This window comes from Hemicordylus capensis, chromosome 2 (assembly GCF_027244095.1).
Source record: "Hemicordylus capensis ecotype Gifberg chromosome 2, rHemCap1.1.pri, whole genome shotgun sequence".
Classification (NCBI taxonomy): Eukaryota; Metazoa; Chordata; class Lepidosauria; order Squamata; family Cordylidae; genus Hemicordylus; species Hemicordylus capensis.
In genome coordinates, this window is record NC_069658.1 from 162,201,158 (window position 1) to 162,227,368 (window position 26,211).

The window sequence follows — 26,211 nt, forward strand, 5'->3', positions numbered from 1 at the left end:
CCCACCCCCACGCGAAGCTCCCCAAAACTTCCTTTGGGGGGCCCACCCCACCAAAGCTCCATTAAAAAACCAAACCAAAGACTCTAATGGTGGCTGAGGGGTGGCTGCGAGGGGGGAGGGATGGTCTCTTGAAGCAACTGAGTGTCTTGAAGCAACTGAGATGCACGCCTGTGCAGTTTAGAGATCGTAGCATGCCCATGACATTACGGGGGGCAACTTAAGTTGTTCAGAGGGCAACTCAAGCCATGATATTTTTCAAAACTGAGCTGGCTTCATCCAGGTCAGGGTCTCCTTGGAAATCCAACTGGCACTTCCCCCCTCTGTGAAGGAAGGATGTTGAGAAATGGAATACAGAAGCAAACAAATATTTATCTTATTTATATCTCATGTTTCAACGCAACTGTTCTCAAAGTGGTTTACATACAAAAAGGTGAAGGAAGTGGCCCCCTGTCCCCCAAAGAGCTTGCAATCTAAAAAGAAGCACAAGGGAGAAGCTAGTGCCAGTCACGGAAGGAATGCTGTTCTGGAGTCGCCTAACAGAAAACCTGAATTGGTCATAAAGGTCTGGTGCCAGCTGTTCAATGTCTCGGCATGAAATAAAGAGGGCTTGGTGCTAGCATCACCAAGCCACACAGCTAAAATGACATATGTCCTCTTGTCTAATCAAGTGCTGAGCCTCCAGCAGGATTGTACACTGAGAGCAGGAGCAAACCCCAAATCCATCCCTATGGCCATTGGTGCTCCTGTGGAGACAGCCTCTCATAATGCATGACTGAGCCACCTCTCCTGGGTTCAGATTCTCTTTCAGCCATGAAACACACTGGGTGGCCGTGGGCCAGTCACTATTCTCCGCTTAGCCTACCTCAGAAGGATGTTGCAAGGATAACATGGAGAACTCTACCCTCAGGGAGGAAGAGTGGGGTATAAATGTAATGGGGGTGGGGTGGGGTGGGGCAGCAGTCTTGATCTGGACCCCGGCTGACATCTGTGCTCAGCCATAAACTCACGGGTGGTCTTGAGCAAGTCACACTGTGATCCTGCCTGCCCACTGGTAAAACAGCAGCTATCAGGACTCACCCAGTTATGTGCAGATTAATCCCACCAAGAAAATGGTGTGTACAATAAAAGATGCTATGTCAAGACTATCATCCAGCACTGCTGTCAGTACAGAGCTCCTCTGTAAGCTCTTCTCTCCAAACCTCTTCATAACGTCAGTGTATATAGACTTATGCAATATAGAAGACTTCCAAACGATTAGATCGGATTCCATGCAACACAGCCCAAAATCAAGCAAGATCAAAAGCCTGTCAATAGAATCATTGAGAAGTTCTGCTCCACTGGGCTAGTCTGTGAATTGGAATGTTTCAGATCTTACAGCCCTGATCTGAAGTATGCTTACTCAACGTAAGCCCTATTGATTTCAAAGGGATTTACTTCCAAGCAGCTATGTTTAGGATTGCTGCTTTAATCTTACTTCTGCCATCTTTAGATGGTGTGATATGCTTCAAGGAGTAAGATATTTTAATTTCTAGTTGAGATAAATGATGCTGAAGGTAAGAGTTTCATTAAAAAGGAAGAGCTGTGAAAGTTCTTCCCTTTGGGGAAATTAATCATGTTTGTAGTAGTCCAGCTGGAATAGGAGAAAGCATGAACTGGTCCACATAAGAAGGCCCCAAACTAGGTCCTTCTTCGTTCTCTGCATTAGTCCTCAGCGCTCTCCTGACTGTCATTTGGAAGTAGTGTCATCTTTTCAGGTGGCCTCGTCTTTTAACTTTAAGCTGATCTGATCAGAAAAGGTTTAGATACAGCAACTCAATAGGGATTCAATGTTCTTCAGTCATCCAAAAAATCTCTTCTTTCAGATGAGAGTTGAGATGCTTTCCATTTCCAGTTCTACTCTAAAAAGTACGGAAATTCCAAGCGAAGGTGGCCATGTTAAATTCCGCACCATAGAAGCTGTCAAGACTTTGTACAGTCTGGGAGCGTATGGTGGCTTTCGAAAAGAGGCTCCATGCAGCTACACTTTGCCTTGATCTCTCAGCTGGACATTGGGCTGGGGAGGGATGTGTCTAGGCAGACATTCCAGAATTGCAGCTTCCCCAATCAACTTCCTAGAGATGCCCCAGATGAATTTCTGCCTGGTGCACCTCTACAAGGCACGGTGCTTCCCCCAGCTGTTATGTCGCTTCATAAATGTCTGGGCAGAAATTAAAGATATATACCAGTTTCACTAATAGTATGAATAAGAATTCAAATAAGAATAAGAACAATAAACTGTACTTATTAAGATAAAATAAACAAAAAATTAAATCATAACAGATCAAAAAGGGGGGGAGGGGTGAAGGAAATACAAAATACAATACAGAACTATTTCAAAGTCATTGTTAAAATCAGTCATGTAATATGTATGATATGTATGATTCTTAAAAACATATAATACTTCCAGGCAGCTATTCTCCTAGCTTTAGGAGCATTAAAAAGAAAAGGAAGCAAATGGGCGATCAGACAAACTCCTCCTTTTCATGGAAGTCCTCGAAGACAAGGCCATCTGTAGAGAAGAGAGGAGAGAAGAGAAGAGATTAGAAGAGATGTAATATTCTGATGTTAATTGAATTAGGTAAGGAGGGACTTATACATGTTGAACAAATGGAGGAGGGCCTAATGGGTCACTTTTTACCTTGGGGTTCCCAAAGTGGAAGGCAAGCATGGCTTCCAGACCTCACAGTTTTGCTGCAAGGTCTTTGCCTGCAAGAACCATTTTTACCCCTGTGAGAGGGGTTGGGAGTTTGAGACATGCCCACTCGGTAGGCCTACCACAGAGAGGTCAGAGCAAAACTGGGGCTCCTTGGACAAATGATGACCTTTGTTGCTCAGGCCCATTCTGGGATTTCAAGGAGACAGTTTTGACCTCCCCAATTCCCTGGAAATAGGCATTACCTTTGACAGTGTCCTGGATGTCATGATGAGCCAACTCCTCTTCCTTGCGAAAGAAAACCTTCCATGTGGCCATCTGCAGAAATAGAGATGGAAATGGTTGTTTTCATGTCAATGTGACACCATATCCAAAGCAGCTAAGAACTGAAGATGATCCAGTTGGATACAAAGTTGAGGATTCCCAAAGGTGTAGTGTGGCTCTTCTGGGCACTGGGCAGCTGGAAGATACACTGGGGGGACCCAGGTCTCTTCTGTTCCTCCTGCCCCTGCTGCTGTCCCCAGGGGCATTCGGTGCGCCCCAGTGGAAACAGCATCTCTCCAGCAAGTATGCTGCCCGGCAGCCCCCGTGTGACCAGAGACCACTAGGAGGTCTTTTTCTGAACCTGGAACCTAAAAACTAGGGATGGCGGAGTTGCTATGAAAGCCCTGCAAAACCATTGATTGCATTTTACACTGAATTCTACATTCATTGAACTTTACACTCAAATGTAAAATTCTACATTCATTGAATAATTCATTCTACATTCATTCATTTATTCATTCTACATGCATTGAATTTTACATTGAATTCTACATTCAATGATTGAATTTTACACTGAATTCTACATTTTTATAGAGATGCTGATGCTCTACAAATGTCATATCCAATATTTTCCTGTCAGAGTAAGGGTTTGCAAGACATATGCCAAAAAATATTTTTGGCTGCTATTTTCCCAATATGGCAGCCAGAGCTCAACTTGAAACGTTCAGAATTTTTAGTATGTTACTTACAACACTGTCTTAAGTATCATTTTCAAAACTTTGAGAATTTTTTCAACTGTAAAATGACTGGGCTAAAGGGAAGTGAGAGCCACCATTGACTATTGTGTCAAAAACCTTTTGAGGGAGCAGGGGGAGAAGCCCAACATACTCCCATAGTGTCGGGGGGGTGGGTTGTTTTGCTTTTTAAAATTAGTTGAATGATAGTATAACTACCGTCACTGGCCAGTTTGTCCAGCCCCAGAATTTAAATGGAATAGTTTACATCGTAGCAGTCTTCACCTTGCTCGGTATAAAGCTACTTCTGGACTATCAGACTCCTAAGTGTACTTACATGTTTCAATAGGACATATGGGGTTTATGTTGCAATGTGCTTTTTGTTCAAAAATGAGTTTGAGGACTGATGTGTGCCAATTGTATAATTGTGGCGAAGATTTTCATCAAGTAATGTATCAGCTCTATCTGCATCCTGGGGCATTATGCTCTGTGAAAACCACTGTCACTTGCCTGAATGTTCTGTCACCCCAAAAGAGGAAAAAACCCAACATCTTCCTGAACCTCTAAACAGTGTGGCAAAAAGAGTTCTGCCCATCCTTCTTCACAATATACTATTTTCCTATGTGGAGGGATCACATGAAAAGGAAGGTCTAGGAAATGCTCTACCACTTGTATCTGCTGGCCCCTAAGTGGTGCCAGCTCACAGGCCTGCTCCCTTTGCCTCTTCACCTAGAATATATTAGGATACAAGATTCTTCTTGTCTGCTGACAGTGCCTACAATTTTTTCAGATAAAGAAATACAGAATTTCAACCAAAAAACCAATTGCAGGGATTAAAAACTGGAGGACAATTTTTTTAAATGAGATTTTTATTCAAATGAAGGACAGTTAATATAACAATAACATTCCCCAAAACTGATATATTTCCCCCTTCAGGTTTGGCTGAGTTCCTAAAATAGCATCTACGATACATTAAAAATATAGTACAATCAACAAAGATACTGTGTGAAAGGATAAGGGGAACTTTTCCAACTTCAGAGGAAAAAGTGCGGTGTTCCTAAAAACAGCATTTGAAATTAGCTACACAACACAGCATCATTTCTGCTGTCTGAACAAGCATGTGACAATTTTTTTTTGCAAGCTTCTCTCTCACTGTATTTCAGGCAATGAGCCTTTGTACTTATAGAATCCAAGTACCCAGTCTGCATGTCTACCCTGCCTCTGTTCACAAACTACACACCTCCGTATTATCTGACCTGCAACATCCAATGTTTTTTCATCATTCTACCATGCACACGTTTCCTGCAAACATGTATGTGTGGGCAACATACCTGTGTGTAAACACATACACCTGCTTCTGAGAATTAATTGGATTTGGATCCCCAGACATGTGTACATAAATGTATGTCATTCATATATTAAATATTTGTAGGAAACACTAATGTACATCCTGCAAACATGCTTGGTATGTAAAGAATAAGGGTGCCATCAGTGAAGAATACTCGGAACTTTCCTTTATTTCACTGTCCCATAATAATTTAATTATTCATCAGCATTTAAAGTGAAGGAAGTAGTGCTGAACCTCTTCCTACCCTATGTGAAGTCTGTGGTGTTGTACAAGGTGGGTCTTGTATCGGAAGCCTTTTCCACACTCAGCACACTTATAGGGTTTCTCTCCCATGTGGGTTTTCCGATGCCTTATGAGATGCGAACTCTGTATAAAGCCTTTCCCACATTCGACACATACATAGGGCTTTTCACCTGTGTGGGTTCTTTGATGCTGAGTAAGTGTTGAGAAATCGCTAAAACTTTTCCCACATGCACAACATTCAAAAGGCTTCTCTCCCGTGTGGGTTCTTTGGTGATTAACAAGGTGCGAGTTCCGACTGAAGCACTTCCCACATTCAGTACAAAGGAAAGGCTTTTCTCCTGTATGGATTCTCTTATGTGTGAAAAGGTGAGAGCTCACAGTGAAATTTTCCCCACATTCACTACATATGTAGGGCTTCTCTCCTGTGTGAATTCTTTGATGTTTAATAAGGTCTGAGCGCCAATTAAATCTCTTGCTACATTCAGTACATTTATGAGGCTTCTCTCCCACTGGAGAAATTTCAGGTTTGGCGTTAAGGCTTGAATTCTGTTGAATGCTCTCCCCACATCCATTGTAACTAAAAGTTCCCACTCCCAAAGGCATCTCAGGTGTAAGGGTGATGTTTTGCAGGATCCCTGTGTCTCCTTCTGGATCAGTGCGTTCATTTTGCTGCTTATCAAGGTGATTGCCTTGCACTTGCTGATCCTCAAGGGTTTCTCTCTCGCTGAGACTCTGAGAAGTGTTTCCTTCAGCCTGCCCTGATACAATCTCATCAGGCTGCATGATCTCTGGACTCTCTCTTTGAGGAACCACCTCCTCGTACTCACTTGGGATCTCATAGTTTCCTAGAAGAGAAGCACTAGATATAAATGTTTAGACAAATATTATGAATCACATTATGTGTCTGAAAGGTGGATTCTGTTTCTTATCAATAGTTCCCCTGGTGTTGAAACTATTTAAATTTCAAGTACACACAAGTACACAATTAATATGCAGGAGCAATGATAGAAAAGATTAAGGGAATTGTCTCTCAACTAAGCTTTAACACTTTATCAGGGATCAAAAAGCTGTAGCTACAGCTGCAAACTGGGCACAGGTGGCTGAATTGGTAAGCTGAGAGACTTACCTGCAGAACAGGGAAGCGTGCAGCTTCTTTTCGAGCATACGGAGAGACAATTTCAGTCGTCATAATTTTCCCCAGTTGAAGAGCAACTTCAGCTCAAGACATACTGAGACTCACTGAATGGTGTTGGTGTTTCCTTCACCCAGTTGAACTGTGTTCAATTACTCCAAAGAAAGTAATTCAAGGACACTTGTTTCAGCCCTTTACACTCAGCCCATGAAATCTGTCTTCCAGATTTAAAACTGCCTCCAGGGATGGGTAGAACTTCAGTAATCCACCATCCTTTTCCCTCAGCCAAAGCTGAGTAGCTGAGTGGGGGCATGGTGGCACCACTTTCAGTATCTCTCATATTCATATCTATATCTACGAATGAGGTTGTTTCCCTTATAGCGGGTAGTCTCTGGACTCAGCAGTTTGCAGGACTCAGCAACTGCAGCCTCAGGGGTGCAGTGACTCTTACAACTGGCAATGGGGCAGTGCCCCCCCCCGGTAGTGGTTCATCCTAAAGAGCAGAGGGACAGGAGGCAGAATGGAGTGCAGGTGCCTCTGCTTCCCAAGAGCCTTGGTTGTGCCTCTCTCCCCCATTTTGCATTAACAAGAGCCACACTGCCTGCAGGCTGGCCATTCATCAGGTGAAGCTGTGGGGGCTGCTTAGTCACTGACCAGCTCTACCTGGCAAATGGCCAGCCTGCAAGCAGTGTGGCTCTAGTTAATGCTGGGGAAGAGCAGGATGGGAGAGAGAAGTGCAACCAACCAGGGCTACCAAGAACCAGAGGCACCTGCACCTTGTTTGATGCCCCCCTGGCTCATTAGGACGAGCTGCTCCCCCCCCCACACCAATAATTCAGGGCCTCATATGAAATTTTCTTTCAATTTAACCCCTGCTGAGCAAAGAGGCACATTTTTAAAGTGGTGATTCTCTTTATTTAGCAGGGGGAGAGCAACTGGCCCTATCCAACCCCAGCACAGCATCCCTCCAGTGGCTGTTGCTGGTGGCTGTCTTACATTTCTTTTTTTTAGACTGTGAGTCCTTTGGGGACAGGTAGCCATCTAATTAATTAATTAATTAATTTCTGTGTGTAAACCGCTTGGGGACTTTGGTTGAAAGTGGTATATAAATATTTGTCGGATTCAGTCCTCAAATGCCTAACATTTCAGTAGCTTAAAACCTCAGCTTCAAAAAATACAGCTTAGGCATACCACATGGGGCAAAGTTAATTGGTTATACCAAGGAAACATGAACACAGATAACTACAAGAGATAAAGGTGTGAATGTTTTTAACTGGCCAAAGGCAAAAGAATAAAGATTTGCCTCCCACTCCTAATAATATTCCTGTGATGTATGGTACTGATAGCAGTATATAGTTGTTGATAGTGAACTTCACACTAAGAGTTATGGTTTTATTTCTGTAACTTTGCCCGCTCACACACCCACCCTTTTTATTTCAATAAGATTACAACAGTGCATATAACATAATCAAGAATAGCAATTACATATGTGAGTACAACTGAAAAAGAAAAGAAAAAGAAGAAAATATCCCTTAAGCATAAATTTAACATAAAATACAATCTACCTAGGAAAAAAGAAAAGGAAGTAAAGAAAAGAAAACACCTTCTTCTAAGGATATATATCTTTTGTTTTCAAAATTCATTAAAATTTGACCAAATAGCTAAAAATTCCTCTTCATTACCTTTTCACTGGGGAAAAACCAGTTCAAATGCTGACAGAGAAACATACCAGTTATCCTAAGTTGCAGTTCAGGAGTAAATTTGTCCTTCCCAAGTGCAATTGTATGCAGTTACTTGGAGTTAGTGGAATCAGTGAAGTCCACTTCTGAGTAAAGATGCATAGGTTCAGGCTAATAGTCTGGTTTTCTTACTGAAGCAGCTGGCTAGGAATGTCGTCATACACAGGCTGCAATCTTCTGCACATTTTCCCGATTAAAGCGTTAAGTTGTATATCTTTCAGTCTCTGTATTCCCAAGCGGCAAAAAGGGACTTTATACTAGAATGCTAAAACATCTTGCTTTGCTTTTCCTCATGAATTGGAAATCAGGAGGGAAGAAGGATTCTCTAACATGGATTCACTGGCTGGTCTTACTCATTTATTACTCAGCCTTTGTGATAAGTAAAATATGAGGTCGTTTCACAGAACCAGGCATTGAACACACAATCTTGAAGCCCTTGAGCCCTTAAACCCGGCTAAGAGCCGGGTTTAAAAGCTGGGCTAGGTGGCGCTGCCCCCCTGGAATCAGGCCCAATCCCAGCAGTTCTCACGGGCAGCCTCACCCAGGCCAGGCCAGGCTTCCCTAACCTGTGTTAGAGTGTGTGTGAGAACAGCCTCTATGCGTATTAGGTTACTTTTGACCAGATTTGTGATATTCTGTTCTCTTGCTGCGGGGGGCGCGGGGGGGGGGGTGATGTTAGAAACCCTGGTCTATAACTCAGTTGTCGATGCATATATGGAGCCATCCCAGCCACAGTTTTTCTGTCTGGCTGCACTCCAAGCCACCTTTAGTTTTTTAGTCTGGTGTTGATTGTTGGACCCCTGGGTTCTAATAAAAACCAAAGTAGATTACTTAAACCTAAGGTCCTGCTCACCCCTGTTCTAGAGGAAGAAAGTGTTAAAAGTTTTCCCACCCCAAGTCTTGTGGGGAGATTGACTTCATGGATAGTGAGCATTCAGAGGGCAGAAAATGAGACAAGGGGCCAAACCAGACATTTTAATCAATCAATCAATCAATCAATCAATCAATCAACTTACTTTCTATATTGTCTAACCCAGAGGCTCTAGGCAGTTCACATTAATAAAAACAAGGTAAATAAGCCATTAAAAACAATTAAAATTAAAACAATTCAAAACCATTTAAGTGCCACTAAAAGCCAGGCTAAAAGAAATGTGTCTTTAGGGCTCTTTTAAAGGTTAGTAATGAGGTTAATCCTCAAATACCTATAAGGAACGCACTCCACAGCCCAGGAGCAACTACAGAGAAGGTCTGATCCCGGATTGCTGCCAGATAAAAGAGATGGATCTCATCTCTCTCAATGACCTTTATTTGTGGTGGGGATCATGCTGAAGGAGGTGCTCTCCAGGTAGTCCAGTTCTAAACCAATTAGGGCTTTGAAGATATTTACCAACATCTTGAATTTTGCCCAGAAGCCAATCGGCAGCCACTGCAATTGTTTTAAAATAATATGGTCTTTCTGAGAAACCCTGGAGACCAATCTGGCTGCCACATTTTGAATTATATGAAGTTTCTGAACTACATACAAAGGCAGCCCCATGTACCGCACATTGAAGTAGTCAGAGCTTACCACAGAGTGCACCACAGTTTTGAGACCATTATCTACAAGGAACAGACACAGCTGTCGCATTAACTGAAGTCAATAGAAAGTGCTCCTGGTCTTAGCCTCAACCTGAGAAACCAGGGTGAGGCCTGGGTCCAGAAGTTACATACCTGTTCCTTTGTGGGGAGTGAAACCCCATCCAGAACAGGAAGTTCTATCATATTCCTCGAATTATGATCCCTTACCATGAGTATCTCCATCTTGTTCGAATTCAGCTTCTATTTATCCCTCATCCAGCCCATTACAGCCTGTAGGCAGGCATTAAGCGGGGCTATGCCATTTCCTGATGATGTTGTCATGGAGAAATATATTTGTGTCATCAGCATATTGATAACACCCTGTTATAAAATCTCCTGATGATCTCACCCAGCAGTTTCATATAAATGTTAAAGAGCAGTGGAGATAGACTGGAGCCCTGAGGGTCACCATACAATAGCTCTGATTCCACAGAGCAATTGACCCTGAGTATCACCATCTGGAATCTACCTGAGAAATAGGAATGGAACAAGGGCAAGGCAGTACCACCTATTTCCAAATCTCCCAAATGACCCAGGAGGGTACCATGGTTGATGATATCGAAAGCTACAGAAAGATCCAAAATAACCAACGGGCACACTCCTTCTGTCGATTCCATGGTAGAGATCATCCATCAGGCCGACCATCCCATAGCCTGCTCTAAAGCCAGTCTGAAATGGGTCTGGATAAGCAGTATCTTCCAAAACTATCTAGAGTTGATCAGCCACCACCCTCTTGCTCACCTTGCCCAATCAAGGGAGGTTGGAGTCCAGCCTATAATTATCCATCACCAAGAGCTCTAGGGCAGGTTCTTAAGTAAAGGTCTCACAATTGCCTCCTTCAAACATGGAGTCATCTTGCCCCCCCCCAGGCATTTATGATGTCAGCTAGATCGTCTTTAACAGCCTCCGTATTAGATGATATAAACCACATTGGCCATGTCAGACATTTAGCTGAGATCCGCATCTGAGAATTTGGATCTCCACCAAACTGCTGCAAAGGGGAAGGGGGAACTTGCTGCAGAGAAGTAGGGGAACAGAGGAGTGTTCAACCCATCTACCATTTCTGTTTTTCCTCTTTGCAACTCCACTCCCCCCAGCTGCTTTCCCCTAAGCTGAGATTTCAGGTGGGTGCTTGCCACATAATGGAGAAAAGTGAGTTGGCGGTGGGGAGATTGTTCTGGGGGTGGGGGCACGAGAATGGTGACAATTGTACAATAATCTGTACAATGTTTTGTGAGTAGACCAAAGTGAGCAGCCTTGCTATGGAGCTTCGAAGATGTATATGTGAGGAAAACAATTAAGTGTAAGGAAGTGTATGGGAAAAGAGAAATGTATAGTCTGTATGTGCACACACACATCTATGGAAGTGAAGGAACATCCATAAGGCTTGGAAAGGGGGCACATATCTGTGTGTACATATCTGTGAGAGGAAAGGAAACTAGTGAGCTCTATGTGCGGCCGATTACCTTGTGGTATTTCGATGCTGTGTGCAACTCGAGTGTATGCAGGCAGTACTTACGACTCCAATCTCCACTCCAGTTACCTTCCTTAGCCTCATCGTGTATGGGCTGGAGAGGAGAGGGCTGAGGTTGTGGGGAGGGGGGAAATGGAGGTAATGGCTACTGGTGATTCCTCCACTTTGGCCCTCAGCATGGAGATTCCTCCGCTTTGGCCCTCATCTATCCCTCTTGATTCCCGGTGAGTCTCTGGCTCTCCCAGCCTGCCTTTGGACTTGAACCCCCTAGTGACTGCTGCCCACAGCCCAGCCGCTCTGACAATAGGAGTGTGTATAGATGATGCAAAACACACGCACACAAATACAGGCATGTATGCACACATGCACACTCACAGAGTTTGGTTCAGTTCAATATCAATGAAGTTCCACCTCCCATTTCAGCTCTTAAAATGTCAGTCTGCCCATTCCCTTCCCCCCTTCAGCCTCTTCTGTCCCTAAGGCTCATGCATATATTTTCCTAACCCCTCTTTCTGGTAAGAATGACCTTTCTTCGGCTTATTGTCATTGCTCCCTCTAGTCCACAGTTTGCAGCTCACCATCTCATTTTCTTCAGTCATCCTAACTCTTAGTTCTCATCCTCATCATTGTCCAGGGCTCCTGTCTAGACAACATCATGTCTGGAGGCTGTGTGAGAGTTTCCCCCAGTATACTTTTCTCATTGGTTGCTCCTTTTCCTAATTCACCATTTGCTTTCTTCCCTTCAAGTCTGAACGTCTCCTTCCTTCAGATTCTTGTTTCTTGTCTTGGTGCCTACTCTCTAAACTTCTTTCAGGCATCCTGCCTCTGAAGTCCTCTTTCTTCCAATTCCCTACCTCTTCAGCCCCCTTTCCAGTTTTCTAGATTGCAACTTTCTTCCTATATGCACAGCTTCTCCTGTCTCGAAGTCCTGTAACATTTTCCCCGCAAAACCAATATTTCATTTTCCTCACAGGGAATGAAATATATATCAATTAAACCCTAATTCATCCTGAGCAATTATAATGCTCATGAACATTCCATGTCATCAGAATGGCTTCAGAAGCAGCCCCAAAACACATTTCTTAGGAAAATGCCCACCAAATTACAGATGTTGGTGAAAGTAATATTTTTAGAGACTTAAAGTTACTATACCAGATTTCAATCTCTAAAAACATTATCTTCACCAACATCAGTAGTATTCCTGAGATTTCTCAGAACTGGAGCTGTGAGTAGCTGCCCAAAAAAGTGGCATATAACCAAAACAGTTGACCTTGCATCTGGACTAGACATAATTTTACCTTACCATATATAGTATTTCCTGGTTTCTTTGTGAAATGTCCCTGTGTTACCTGAAGTAGCACCCATTTAAAAGGAGCTGGCTTATACAGGATTGCAGAGTGTTTCTAGAAGCACAGTATCTTGGTGTGAGAAGACAAATTCATTTATTTGCAGAAAACTGGAAAATGGAAAACCTGAACCACCCTCTGTTATACAGCACTTCTCAGATAAATAAACCACTTGAACCTGCTTTAGACTTGAGGTGTTTTGCAACCAAGGAGCACCATGCAGATTGCTCAGGGGACAGGTCAAATTCCCTGCACTCTGCCATCCACCTGACCCTCTGTCCAAGCCAGGGACTGGGTGTGCAGAAGCCTCCCCCATACTTTCCTCCCGATTTAGGAGGGAAAGGAAGCCCAATCACCTGCTGGGTGGGCTGCAGGTGTTGGGGAGGGGGGGAAACAGGGCGACTGGCATTTGCAGACCTCTAGGTCAGGACTGTGTCAAAAGGGAACTACAACTACACAGGCAATAATCTAAGATAAGGATGCGTAAGGGGGTGGGAGTGGAATTCTTACAGAAAAGACTTTACACTTGCCATTAGTTTTGAAAACCAGCAGAGGCTTTACAAGAATCAGTGGCTCTAGCCCCACCAGAGATAAAGCAAAACCACAAGTCTGTAAATAAAATCATCCTCTTTTTGAACGGGTCAAATTTCTCTCTCACCTATAAAGTCAGAGGGGACTTCTCCTTCAGTCGAGTCTTGGAGCACAGAGGCACACAGTTCCTCTTCTGGTTCCATCCAGAGATGTCAGGCTCAGGAATCCTGCTCATGGGAGGCAGAGGGGATCAATACTACAACCATTTGTGAAACCTATTCTAAGTAAAATAATCAACAATAAACTGCACACACAAACCATGTTGCTATTCCAGCATTGCTGCAACTATATTAGAATGAGATATAACTGCAGTCATCTACCAGATCAAAATCCACCTTCTGTACTGCATTACCTCCTGACTTTACTCTTTGTTCAAAAAATCCATAAACTGTATTTTCTCTGCCATGCTGCACACTCTATTCAGTTTGAAATAAATGGAGGAACCTGCCTTCTGAGGGATGGCCTAGGAGATCTCTTGCTTGGCTCAGCTGTCCCAATGCTACTTCTTTCTTCTGTACTGGTCAGCTCCTTCTTGTTATCGAGCTAGCCCTGAGACACACCGTGGAAGCAGCAGACAGCCAATAAGGCCAACATGAAAAAACTTTTGTTTCTAAAGAATCAAGAGTCAAAGGATCCTCTCTGTGTCCCTAAGCTGCTGTTTAGTCTCCTTTAAATGACACCCTCTCCTATATTGCTGATGCTGGCAACTGCAGTTCTGACAGAAGCCCTCCTCAAGAATGTGTACTTTTCAGGCAACAACTTAGTTGCTAACAGGCAGCTTTAATGGCTATTTTCCAAAATTGTGAACTGAAGACTGACTGACAGAGATACAAGAAATTGGCAGCACTGAGATGCAACTGCCCAGAGTGAAGGCTGGTAATGGGGTAAGTGTCTGGAGAGGCAGTGTCAGGTTTCCCAGAAGTATTGTATATTAAAGTCACTCATATCATATAGTACAAAAGAGGGAGCAATAGCTGAGTCTCCAAATTATGATGCAGTTAACTACTTTAGAAGAGTTAATTAGTGCATATAGGAATTGTTAATTTCCTTTTATGTCAATGAAACAAGGGCAGGATAGGGAGAATCAAGTCAATTTATGTCTAAATTGAACAAGACTTCTCCCAGTAGAGAGATGTGACTGCTGAGCTGTAAAACAGGTGCTTTCACCTGCTCCACTTTAATCTGTTCCTCCACTTCTGGGAGAAATCTGACTTCATTTGTGGAAAGGGAAGGAAATAGTCTGCTATGAGGTTCTTGGGTGGTGATGGGGAAGAGAATGCCAGATCAGGTTTATAAAAATCAGTTCAGAAATGTGCTGAATCTTCATTTTTCCTGTTGCAATTCACATTTTCCTTAGGCATCATATCTTCAGAGAGCATACCTCATTTATCTATTTTACACACACACACACACACACACACACACACACACACACACACACACAGTGGTTCTTCTGGATTCATGCAAAAATTAGGAAAAGACTCAAGATATTGAACACGTTGCTTCCAAACTCCTCCCCTTTGCCTGTGAAGTCTATTTTAAAAATAAAAACAGGTTTGTTTGTTTTGTTTTTAAAAGATAGCTAAGCAGAGCACGGATGCTATCTGCTACTAGATTCTATGGCAACAAACTGTTAGGAATCTATTACAATAATCTCCTCCACCTCCCACACTTTCCAATTACAGTTTGCTTTAAAAAATGGCTCAAATGGTTGGGTGGCTTGATTATTTATTTATTTATTTGTCTGTTTGTTTATCATATTTTTATACCACCTGATATGTAAATCTCTAGGCGGTGTACAAATCCCAACATTAAAATCACAGGTTAAAATACATAAAACATGATAAAAAACAATATATAACAAATTATTAAAATTATTAAAATTCTAATTAAAAGCTTGCGAAAACAGGAAAGTCTTGAAGGTCTTCCTGAAAATAAACAGAGGAGATGCTCTTATTTCAGCAGGGAGCGTATTCCAAAGCCCTGGGGCAGCCACAGAGAAAGCCTGGTCCTGAGTCACCACCAGATGAGCTGGTGGCAACCGCAACCGGATCGCTCCAGAAGATCGTAAGAGGCAGGCGGGTGCAAGACAGAGGAGGTGCTCTCTTAAATAGCCTGGTCCCAAGCCATTAAGGACTTTATAGGTAATAACCAGCACTTTCTATTTCACCCGGAAACATATCGGCAACCAGTGCAGTTCTTTAAAAACTGGTGTTATATGATCCCTTCTTGTTGTTCCAAATACCAATCTGGCTGCCACATTCTGTACCAATTGTAGTTTCCGGACTACGTACAAAGGCAGCCCCACATAGAGCGCATTACAGTAGTCAAGTTTGGAAGTTACCAGCATATGTACCACAGTTTTAAGGTCATTCACCTCTAGAAATGGACATAGCTGACGAATCAGCCAAAGATGATCAAAAGCGCCCCTGGCCACCGCCTCAACCTGACAAACCACGGTCCAGGAGCACTCCCAGGCTACATATCTGATCTTTCAGGGGGAGTGTAACCCCAACCAGAACAGGCAGATTTAACCCATCTCTTGGGTCCCGACCCCACACCATCAGTACTTCCATCTTATTTGGATTCAGCTTCAGTTTGTTATCCCTCATCCAGCCCATTACCACATCCAAGCAGGCATTTAGGGAAGATATACCATTTCCTGATGAGATTGACATGGAAAAGTAAGTCTGGGTGTCATCAACATATTGATAACACCCGGCACCAAACCTCCTGATGATCTCTCCGAGTGGAAGAGCACTGTTAAAGAGCACTGGAGACAGTATGGAGCCTTAGTTCAGCAGGGATGGTCTACTCATGACCAAAAGTGGACAGTCTTCATGAGTAAGGATGAGATATACTCATAACCAAGGATGCAAGATTGTGGGTCTACACACAAGTAATGGCATGGGTTGCACTTGCACGTAAGGGTGAGGTCTACTCATATGTAAAGGTGTGGGTGCATGGAACTCCATTTCTAAAGCAGCAAATGAAACTGTACAAAGTCTTCACAGTTTATGTGCAGTTTATATGGGCACCCTAACTTACAATTCCCATGCTTTTTAGAGCACAACTGAAAACTGAAAGCTTCTTAACCCTCATCTTAAACTGAAAGTTTGTGGATGATTGAATTATATTATTAGTGTCTGCTTGTTTGTTTATGGGAGATTTGATATTAAAATTTCCAATTTCTCTTTTCTTAAAACCCACCTTCTGATGTTGCCAGCTCCATTTTCATCCCCCCCCCCAATAAAACAAGTACCTATCATTTAAGGTTAGGGCAACAACTCTGAAATTTGTTTGTACACTATGCTTCCCACTGTTATGATCCCCAAGATAAAAATAGTTTGGGAGTGAAATTCACAGTAAAATTTAAGATCGCAGTCTTAGGGAACTTTGCCAAGTGACCCTATATTGGGCAAACTAGCTGTGAAAGGCTGCCCCTATTGCAAGATGACTATTGCAGCAATACTAAAAATTATTGTTGTTATTATTAGAATACGATTCCAATAATGGGAGCTGGAACTTGGGTAACTTTAAACTCTTGCATTAGCAGAGAGGCAAGATTAAGGACTCTTTAGAGAGGTGTGATGGAGTCATTCAACAAATTTGGCTTCTGTTTTTTCTAAGTTTATGAATAAAGAATGCGGTAATGAGCAATTAACTTGTATTTTTAACTCAAGATTCTTTTTTTGTTGTATCTTTCTGCCTTATTTGCTTCCTCTGAGTCAGTTTTTCCCACCATAACCTGAAGTCTTTTAGTCTGCACTCTGCTTGTGGATCAGGGCTATATATTGACCCAAAGGGTGTTATTGTGTAATTGAGAGAGAGAGAGAGAGAGAGAGAGAGAGAGAGAGAGAGAGAGAGAGAGAGAGAGCAGATTCAGAGTTATACTGTTCATTGCTGCCATTTTTATTTAAAAAAAAAAACCCAACAACAGATAAACACTAATTCAAAACATTTCCATATGGTCATTTGAAAAACATTTTATTTAATCATAGGATTAGCAAGAACCATGTTTTCTAGATTAGAAAATGATTTAGCTCCAATATACAGGTGAAACTTCGAAAATTAGAATATCGTGCAAAAGTCCATTAATTTCAGTAATGCAAATTAAAAGGTGAAACTGATATATGAGACAGACGCATTACAAGCAAAGCGAGATAAGTCAAGCCTTAATTTGTTATAATTGTGATGATCATGGCGTACAGCTCATGAAAACCCCAAATCCACAATCCCAGAAAATTAGAATATTACATGGAACCAAGAAAACAAGGATTGTAGAATAGAACAATATCGGACCTCTGAAAAGTATAAGCATGCATATGTATTCAGTACTTGGTTTGGGCCCCTTTTGCAGCAATTACTGCCTCAATGCGGCGTGGCATGGATGCTATCAGCCTGTGGCACTGATGAGGTATTATGGAAGACCAGGATGCTTCATTAGCGGCCTTCAGCTCTTCTGCATTGTTTGGTCTCATGTCTCTCATCCTTCTCTTGGCAATGCCCCATAGATTCTCTATGGGGTCAGGTCAGGCGAGTTTGCTGGCCAATCAAGCACAGTACACTGTATACTTTTCAGAGGTCCGATATTGTTCTATTCTACAATCCTTGTCTTCTTGGTTCCATGTAATATTCTAATTTTCTGGGATTGTGGATTTGGGGTTTTCCATGAGCTGTACGCCATGATCATCACAATTATAACAAATTAAGGCTTGACTTATCTCGCTTTGCATGTAATGTGTCTGTCTCATATATCAGTTTCACCTTTTAATTTGCATTAGTGAAATTAATGGACTTTTGCACGATATTCTAATTTTCCGAGTTTCATCTGTAGTCTCTCACTGAAAGGATTGAAAGGAGGATTTGCCATCCCTCTTTCTTTTCCATCTTTTAAAAACTTTCCAATATGTTTTAAAGCTGCAATCCTTAGCACACTTATCTGGAACTTACTTCTGAGTAGACAAGAGATATGCACAGGATTGCGCTGTAAAACACAGGATTCCAGTGTCACTGTCACCTTTATACATATCAACACTGTTTATGCAGAGGCAAAATCTTTGCCCTATTTTTTGTACACATTAGGTTCCGTTTGTTCTAATGCTTCTGCAAATCTCTTTGCAAAGTCCCAGTTTCCAAGAGAGCTTTGTGTATGTATTGGACAGTACAATCCAGTCATTATTTGTTGATAACAGACATACTAAATGATAGCTTGCATAAACTAGTGTTTGGATGGGCCCAGCTTACCAAGCAGTAACAAAAAACTCCAAGTCCTGCAGTGTCTGCATTTATCATTCCTTAAGGTTTTGCTAACAGCAAACTAATCAGCAATGTTTTAGTCTTCTTCTAGACAGTAAAGAAAAACATGCAAAGCAACAAGCACAGAAGAGATGGCCACAGGAGGGCAGCAGAATGTTCCTTCTTTCATTAGTGTGTGCACTGCACATGTGCACGCTTCTTAAATGTTGATTCCCACTCTGAACCCTTGGGATTGTAGCAGCAGTGGTGTGCAATGGTGGATTAATGAAGAAGCAGAGTAGGCATTTGCTTACAGTGGCAAAATTTGAGGAGCAGAACATTTTGCCCCTCCTCAAATTCTGCCACCCCTCTCTGTAGGCAGCAGCGGCTGCAGCAAGGGTGGAGGGGGTGAGGACAAAGTCTCCCCCACCCTTATTACCCAAAAAGGCAAACTGTTTTTGTTTAAGGGGAAAGAGCGGCAAAAGTCTTTTTGTCTAGGGGCAGCAAAAAGCTGAGTCCACCCCGGTCGTGTGTGTAACCCTTTCCTCTCATCCCATTTCCCCATCTAAATAGTCCTTCCCCGAAGCTACGGGAGAGCATGCACAGTGAGAAGCTCAGGTTCTTGTTGAACTGACATTAGATTCCGTGCAAGAACCAGCCCCATATTGTGGATATGTTTGCAGCTTTCCCACGTAAGTGGGAAAGTGAGTATTGAGAAGTTTCATTTCTAGGATTCTTCCTTGTTTCTTTGATATAGAGGAAACCAAATAATTTTTTATCGGCTTCCTCAATTTGTTATTATATGACTACTATGAGTAAGTATAAGGCAAAAACTTCTCTGTGCAGGTTGTAAACTGATCCATTTCACTCTTCACCTCACTCTGATCTACAAATACAGCCAATAACGGTTTTGTGTTTCTTGCTCCCACATCATTAGCATTCAATAGCTGAAGTGCGATAGTTATCAGCCCAAGTTGGAATATCACACTAAATGATGTATAACAATGAAACTGAGAAATGTGAGCACTCAGACCTTATAATATGTGAAAGATGTTAGGCTGTTGGCTGAGCAAGGAAGCTGAATCTTCCAGCTAGTAAGGGGAACCAGCAGCCCTTACATTACTGACCCCTACGTGTTCAAAAATGACTAATCAAACCCATCAAATCATGATATTGATCAAAATCATGAGAGAGTATAATGCATACTGGTCTTCCCCAACCCCACTCCGCTTGTCCTCTAGTTCCCATATCTCTCCACCTTAAATCTGAATTATAGCTCACCAATGACTTTGCCCTGGAGCATATGCAATGTATACTGTATACATATGTAGAGTTAAATATGGTTTCTTCGCTTATTTTTTTTTAAAGCCAGCAGCCCCCCTGATCAAAAGAAGTGCATTTGTACACAGCTTAAGACAAATTGCAATGCGTCATAGCCATAGGCTCTCCCATACCTGATGTGCTCTAGCTCCCTCTTGCCAAAAATTTTGTCACATGTGTAATTTAATTACATGTTAAGTGAAAGATCTAAGATCTGATCTCTCAGTATATTCTTCAAAGTAACCCCAAAAGGTTGCTAACTTGATCAAGGGAACAACACGGGGTGTGGGGTTTATTTCTTTCCTCCTGCCAGGGAAAACACAGCAGTAGTACTTGTATGGTTTCCCCAGCTAGCCTAGGCAAATAGCAGATGTGGAGGTACTGGGGATTTAGATTGAAGTAATAACAAGGGGGAGTGTTAATCGCCCTTCCCCTAGCACCGGAACACCAATAAAATGAGCAGATGCTTGGAGCAGCTTTTCAAGTAAAAACATCAGATCTTCCACCTCAACTAATGTAAGTCTCTCAGTCAAAAGTGAGTGTTGGACTTCAACAAGGCACCTCTGCATTCAAAGCCCATTTAGCCTTAAGGTTCACTGCATGACCTTAGCTCAGCCATGTTCTCTCAGCATAACCCACCTCATTAGGTTTTTGTGAGGATAAAATGGAAAGGTTAGGCTAATTCATGGAGGACAAGTCAATCAATGGCTACTAGTCTTGAAGGCTTATAGGCTACATGCAGGTTCAGAGACAGGATGCCTTCAAATACCAGTGGCAGGGGAGGAATGGCAGAAGAGGGGGGCATGCCATCATCTTGTGGTTGTGGGATTTATTTATTTATTTAACATATTTTTATACCGCCCAAAACTTACGTCTCTGGGCTTTCCAAAGGCATCTGATAGAAACACTGTGGGAAACAGGATGTTGAACTAGATAGGCCTTGGGCCTGATCCAGTAAGGCTCTTCTTGTGTTCTTATGACAGGATGCCACCCTGTATTCCTTGGAGGAAGGGCAGGATAAAAATGTAATTAATAGTCACATTACAGATTCACTTACTTTGTTCTTGCAGGCCATAAGGACTTTTAGTCAGGATGTTTTTCTGCTGTGCATCTTCCGTATTTCAGGATTTTTAAATCAGGCCACACTGCATATAAAGGGACAACAATCATTTACTAGCAATGGTCTCCAAAAAAAGTATGGTCAAGTGGATGAATGGCAGAAAGAAACACCTTCCCTTTTCTCTCTCTCATCTTCTGACTCTCTCCCCCACAACCTTTGCTCCTTCTTCCTCCCTGCTCTCTCTCCCCACTCCTGCTACAATTTGTCTTTGTCCTACCACTCTCCTTGCCTCCTCTTGTTGGGGACTATAAGTGCCTTACAGAGAATGGGTAACAAGGGAGAAGGAGCCCCTTAGAGGACACTTCCTCCCAGTGCCCAGCAAAGGTGTGAGGAGGAGTCTGGCCAAGGTAAACGAAACTGCAGGGGACTCATTTCACTCTCTGCCCTCCATCCAAATTCCACCCCCAAGCTCCTGTTGTTCATATCCTAGAGTCAGCTGAGCTCTGGCCCTGAAGCAACCTATGGGGGGGACAGGTTGCTGGAAGGGAGCATGCACCTCTGCTGCCACTGACATTCCTGGTCACATTAAGGGAGGCACATTAATATATGTGCCTCCTGAACACCACCACAGTTGCTGAAATTTCTACTTGAGTTTGTATTTTGCCACAAAAGGTAAAGTGTGCTGTCGAGTCAGTATCGACTCCAGGCGCCCACAGAGCCCTGTGGTTCTTTGGTAGAATACAGGAGGGATTTACCATTGCCTCCTACCGCGCAGTATGAGATGATGCATTTCAGAATCTTTCTATATTGCTGCTGCCTGATATAGGTTTTTCCTGTAGTCTGGGAAACATACCAGCGGGGATTTGAACCGGCAACCTCTGGCTTGCTAGAGAAGTCATTTCCCCACTGCGCCATTAGGTACCTTTTTGCCTTGAAAGGTCAATTACCTTGAAAGGTAAATTAGGCGTTCCCTAGTCCTGCTGAACTCTTGCCAGTTAGAGATCATATAAGATGTTATGGTCTAATTGTTTGACTCACTATAGGCCGCTTCAGATGTTCAGGTTCTCTGAACACCACCCAAATACCATTTTGGTTGTATGCATGTTCAAGCAGCATGCTGCAGGTAGCAGAACAGGGAGAAATACAAGCAACTCTGAATCTAAGACAACCCCCTTAAAAACAGAGGTTAAATACAGATTATACCTGTATTTTCCTAAAAAGAAGAAGAAACCAGATGACCCCCTGATTTCTAACACCAAAGAACTTGAGGGGAAACTAGTCTTGGCTTCTGGTAAATACAGTACAATATCACTAACAATCCAGACAATAGCTGCACTAGCCTGATAGTGCAAAAGGCTCAATATGTGAACCTCATTTTCTTAGACAGTAATCTTCTCTTCCAGCAAAAACACAGAAATGCTAAGTTGGAGGAGCCCTGAAGACCAACTCCCTGCTCAGAATAGGAATCGTCTACAACATCCCTGATGATGGCTACCCAACCAGTTTGAAAATCTCCAGCAAAGGAGAGCCCACTACGGCACAAGACAGACTGTTCCACTGTTGAACAACTCTTATCATTAGGAAATTCCTCCTAATGTACGCTAATGTTTAGCGTAAATATGCTTCCTTGTAATTTCAACTTGGTTCTCATACTAATCCCAGGAGCAACAGAACAAGTTCACTCCATCTTCTGTGTGACTACCTGTCAGATATTTGAAGATGGTTGTCTTCAATATTATTTTATTGCTTTGTCACCATATCTCACAAAGCAACACCTTTGCCTGACTGTCCATCACACTTCACTTGAAAGGTCAAATACCCAATTTCAAGAGTTGTACCTATGCCTAATCAAATATTATGTGTGAACTTCTATGAAAACTAAGATAAACTCTCTTAGAGATGTGTGAAAAAGAATTTCACATGAGTGACAAAAGAACAAGTCACTTCTGATTCTTCAAATACAACATGAGAAGCAGTTCCAAATTTCAGTGTAGGCAAGCCAAATGTTTCAGTCATACTGTTGTGAAATAGCAACAAACATCTTCTAAATGGTTCAGATCATGGACTCCACACACATCTGGCAGACACAATTGTTAAGGTTTGCCCTTAACAAACCTTAAGGAATGTGTGGAACACATTCAGGTTTCATGTGGATATCCTCCACAAGGTAGATGCAAAAATTACTCTGTGATGGGAAAAGATTGTATGAATTTAGCTGCTGTGGTTCATAGCCCTAACAGGCAGATATGTTGGGTGGAAATTTTCCCCATACTTGGTTTTTCCATGGAAATTGTTCCATTTCTAACATTTCTATTTGGCTACTTGAAAAACTTTAGACACACAATGAGGGGAAATAAATATGGTGATAGATTTTTGTTTGTTTGTTTTACTGTATAAATTAAGACCCGTGCTAACTGAGCAAAGAGACATCTTTTAAAGTGGTGATTCTCTTCTATTTAGCAGGGGGAGATCTATCCAGACCCAGCACAGCACAGCTCCAGTACAGCATCCCTTCAGTGGCTGTTGCTGGCATCTATCTTATTTTTCCTTTTTAGATTGTGAGCCCTTTGGGGACAGGGGACCATCTTATGTATGTATTTTTCTTTGTAAACCGTTTTAAGAACTTTGGTTGAAAAGCAGTATATAAATACCCTTCGATATTGTAGTAGTAGTAGTAGTAGTAGTGTTGTAAATAGTTCAAACAACATGCCAAATCAGATCACAATCTATTTAGGGCACCAGAAAAATTTGTACAGTTATATTTTTTTAGAAAAAATAATTCAGCTTTTATGCAAATGAGGGGGGATTTGCATGGGAATTTTTTTCAATATAAATTTTCCAGAAAACTCACATCTCTGCTTACAGGCCACGTGGTTCATTCCTTCAGGTATCCCAAATGCATGCAGCTCAAATTTACATCTGTTGAATGGTAAGAAAACTGTGAACTTCAACATATTAAATACACAGATGATGCCCACTTTTTTCATTCTATCAAATTAAAAGCTAGATTTCCCCCCACTTCCACAATGCAGGCTTACAGTTTTCCAATTATAATGCCAGTGTATAATTAACTGGGGTACTGTAACTCATTTTGAAAAATCCCTATAACTCTAGAGCACATGGATAAAGGTCTTTTATTCACACTCAGTATCACACAGCCAAAATTATATCCTTGTACTCCCAACCTAACGAATCTAGTATAATTCCTGCTCCACCACTCCTAATCAGAAAAACAGATGAGAATCCTCACTTCATCCACAGTAACGAACTGGACAAATGGGAGAAAACAAAACAAAACCCTCACTTCTTAACATAGCTGTGGGCAGCTGAAAAATGTTAAAGATGATTGAACTAATTGGGTGATTCTATATATAAGAAGCATTTTTGTTATTATTTTCTAGTGATCCTCTGTTGATATTTTTGGGAGAATGATATGCCATATGTGTTACTATTTATGACTTTGTACTCCAACTTCCTGGTTTTGTAATGCAAAATCTCATTTGAAGAACTGTATAAGTTTTTGCATAATTAATTGGCACTGAAATTTCTTCTCCTGATCATTATTCTGCTCCTCCACTTTCACTATTGCAGCTCTTTAAATGTGTATGTGTGTGAGTGAGAGAGATCGAGAGAGAGAGAGATCCCGTGCACCTATTTGTCTGGAAATTGTTCTCATTTAATCTGCTGGACGGCGGGGACGACACCTCAGCTGAATGCATAAACACATGGATGCAATGCACTGCTGCAAATATTTCAGAAAATTCAGCATCAAGATCATCATCCCTCTCCCCTGTATCCCCTAGAGGAGGAAGTGCCCATGTACAAGAAGTCCACAAAGCAGTACTTTTGGGTGGGCTAAAATGTTTCAACTCATTGGACAAAAGATGAGTAATCTGAGACTATCCAGAGCTGGGCAGCTTCTGGCCAACATGAGTGACCCCAAATTGCTGCATGGAATTCGGAATGGCGGGGAGGGGGAGGTAGCAATCCCTAAATAAGAAGTTTGCCCACCCAGTTCTGTTTTAGAAATCTAATAAGTGGGACACAGTTTGCCCACTCCTCAGTGCACTTTGCCCTTTCTGTGTCCCCCACCCCGCATTCTGCTTTTCTGGTGCCGCCACTGCAGAGGCTCCTCCTGAGACGTAGGCGGCTGATCAGGGTAGCACCTACTGGTGCCCAGGCTGGGACCCAGAAGAGCTCTTTGACGAGTCAAGGAGCGTCTAGCCCCCGAGGAGGAACAGCCTGATGGAAACGGGTGATGATGTGGTCAGGTGGGAAGCACGGCAAAGCACTCGGCAACCAAGCAGCAAATCCTGCCCTGCGGCCCCCTTGGTTCTGCCCCCTCAAGCCGACACCACTCCTCCTCCTCCTCCTCCTCCTCCTGAAGAGAAGACTTAAAAATCCTGGCTGGAACTTCAAGTCAATCCCTGGCTGGGACTGGGCGGGCGGGAGTGAGGCGGGAAGGTTTTCTCCAGGGGAGCCGCGCGAAGGTGCCCATTTGCAAACGTTATTGTGACTCCCGGCCCCGAGGAACGAAGAGCCTTTCTTGGACGCAGCCTTTGGATGCAGCGAGGCAGCCCCGCCACGGGAAAGACAGACCGCCGCCGCCGCCACTCCGAGCCGTTTTCTGTCTACAGCTCAATGGGAGGAAAGGAGGCCCGGCGAAGGGGACCCCCTCCCCCCTAATCCTAGTCGGGCGGCAGCACCCCCACATGACCGGAGGAACAGTCGGCCGCTGGCTCCGTCCATCTCCTCCAGCCCTCCACAGCCACCGCCGGGGCCCGAGCAAGCTGCGGGACTCTCTGGGTTCAGCTCCCCAGGACAGTCGGGCAGCGCCGTGTCCAGGGCCCGAGGCGGAGCTTCTCGGCTCCCCATCGCGCCCGCGCTGGTCCAGGGGTGGCTCCCGCTGGCCTCCGCTCTGGCCCGGGGAGCAGGCGGGCGGGCGAGCAATCCGGGCTGCCCTCCTACCTCTTTCTCCTCCTCGGCTCCGCCCCGCCACCGCAGGCCTCGGGAAGAGACAAAGGCGGCCCCCTCCGCCGGGCGGACTCGTCTCCTTCTCCGCGGCGGCGGCCGCGCCGTCCCTCGCCTCTCCGCGTCCCGCCCCCCACCCGCCGTATTCCTCCCTCCCTCCCTCGCCTCGCCCCCCGACTTCGAGGTCAGTCACCCGAGGTAGGAGCTATTCTCCTGCAGGGCGGCTGGCTCAGCCTCCCTCCTCCCACCGCTCGCCAACTTCCAGCAGCTCTCCGCAAAATATTTTTTGTTAATTTTAATACAAGCGGTCTCTCTCTCTCTCTCTCTCTCACTGGCGTTGCGGTAGCGTCAGGGGAAAGTGCTGGATAATATGCGACTTGTGTGGTGCAGCCTAGGGCCCAGGACGTGTTGCGGTTCAGCCTCGGCTGTCTTCATGTATACC

General features: G+C 43.4%; 1 protein-coding gene across 9 annotated transcripts; it reads right to left on the reverse strand.

The window, feature by feature from the left end:
• Positions 1-2,338: 2,338 nt before the first annotated feature.
• Positions 2,339-25,905, reverse strand: ZNF697 (zinc finger protein 697). 9 transcript variants are annotated; one of them, XR_008315219.1, is made up of 6 exons: positions 25,767-25,905; positions 23,650-23,717; positions 20,796-20,883; positions 13,248-13,347; positions 2,938-3,010; positions 2,339-2,548 (listed from the first exon to the last, which is right to left on the reverse strand). XR_008315219.1 is itself a non-coding variant. In XM_053290939.1 (6 exons), exon 6 carries the CDS (start codon positions 6,062-6,064, stop codon positions 5,279-5,281), a length of 786 nt encoding a protein of 261 aa, XP_053146914.1. In that variant the 5' UTR covers positions 6,065-6,126; positions 12,547-12,661; positions 13,248-13,347; positions 20,796-20,883; positions 23,650-23,717; positions 25,767-25,905; the 3' UTR covers positions 4,542-5,278. The 9 variants fall into 9 exon arrangements, 7 of the variants coding, with proteins under 7 accessions (XP_053146914.1, XP_053146910.1, XP_053146908.1 ...); XM_053290939.1 differs by lacking the exons at positions 2,339-2,548; positions 2,938-3,010 and adding exons at positions 4,542-6,126; positions 12,547-12,661; XM_053290935.1 differs by lacking the exons at positions 2,339-2,548; positions 2,938-3,010 and adding exons at positions 4,542-6,126; positions 18,428-18,526.
• Between the last annotated feature and the right edge of the window lie 306 nt (positions 25,906-26,211).

Excerpts from the sequence above, each read along its gene's own strand:
- ZNF697 (XM_053290933.1), bottom strand. The coding sequence starts at position 13,323 with ATGGAACCAGAAGAGGAACTGTGTGCCTCTGTGCTCCAAGACTCGACT. Across the intron at positions 6,127-13,247 it reads AGTCCCCTCTGACTTTATAG|GAAACTATGAGATCCCAAGT; the intron begins GTGAGAGAGAAA and ends CTTCTCTTCTAG.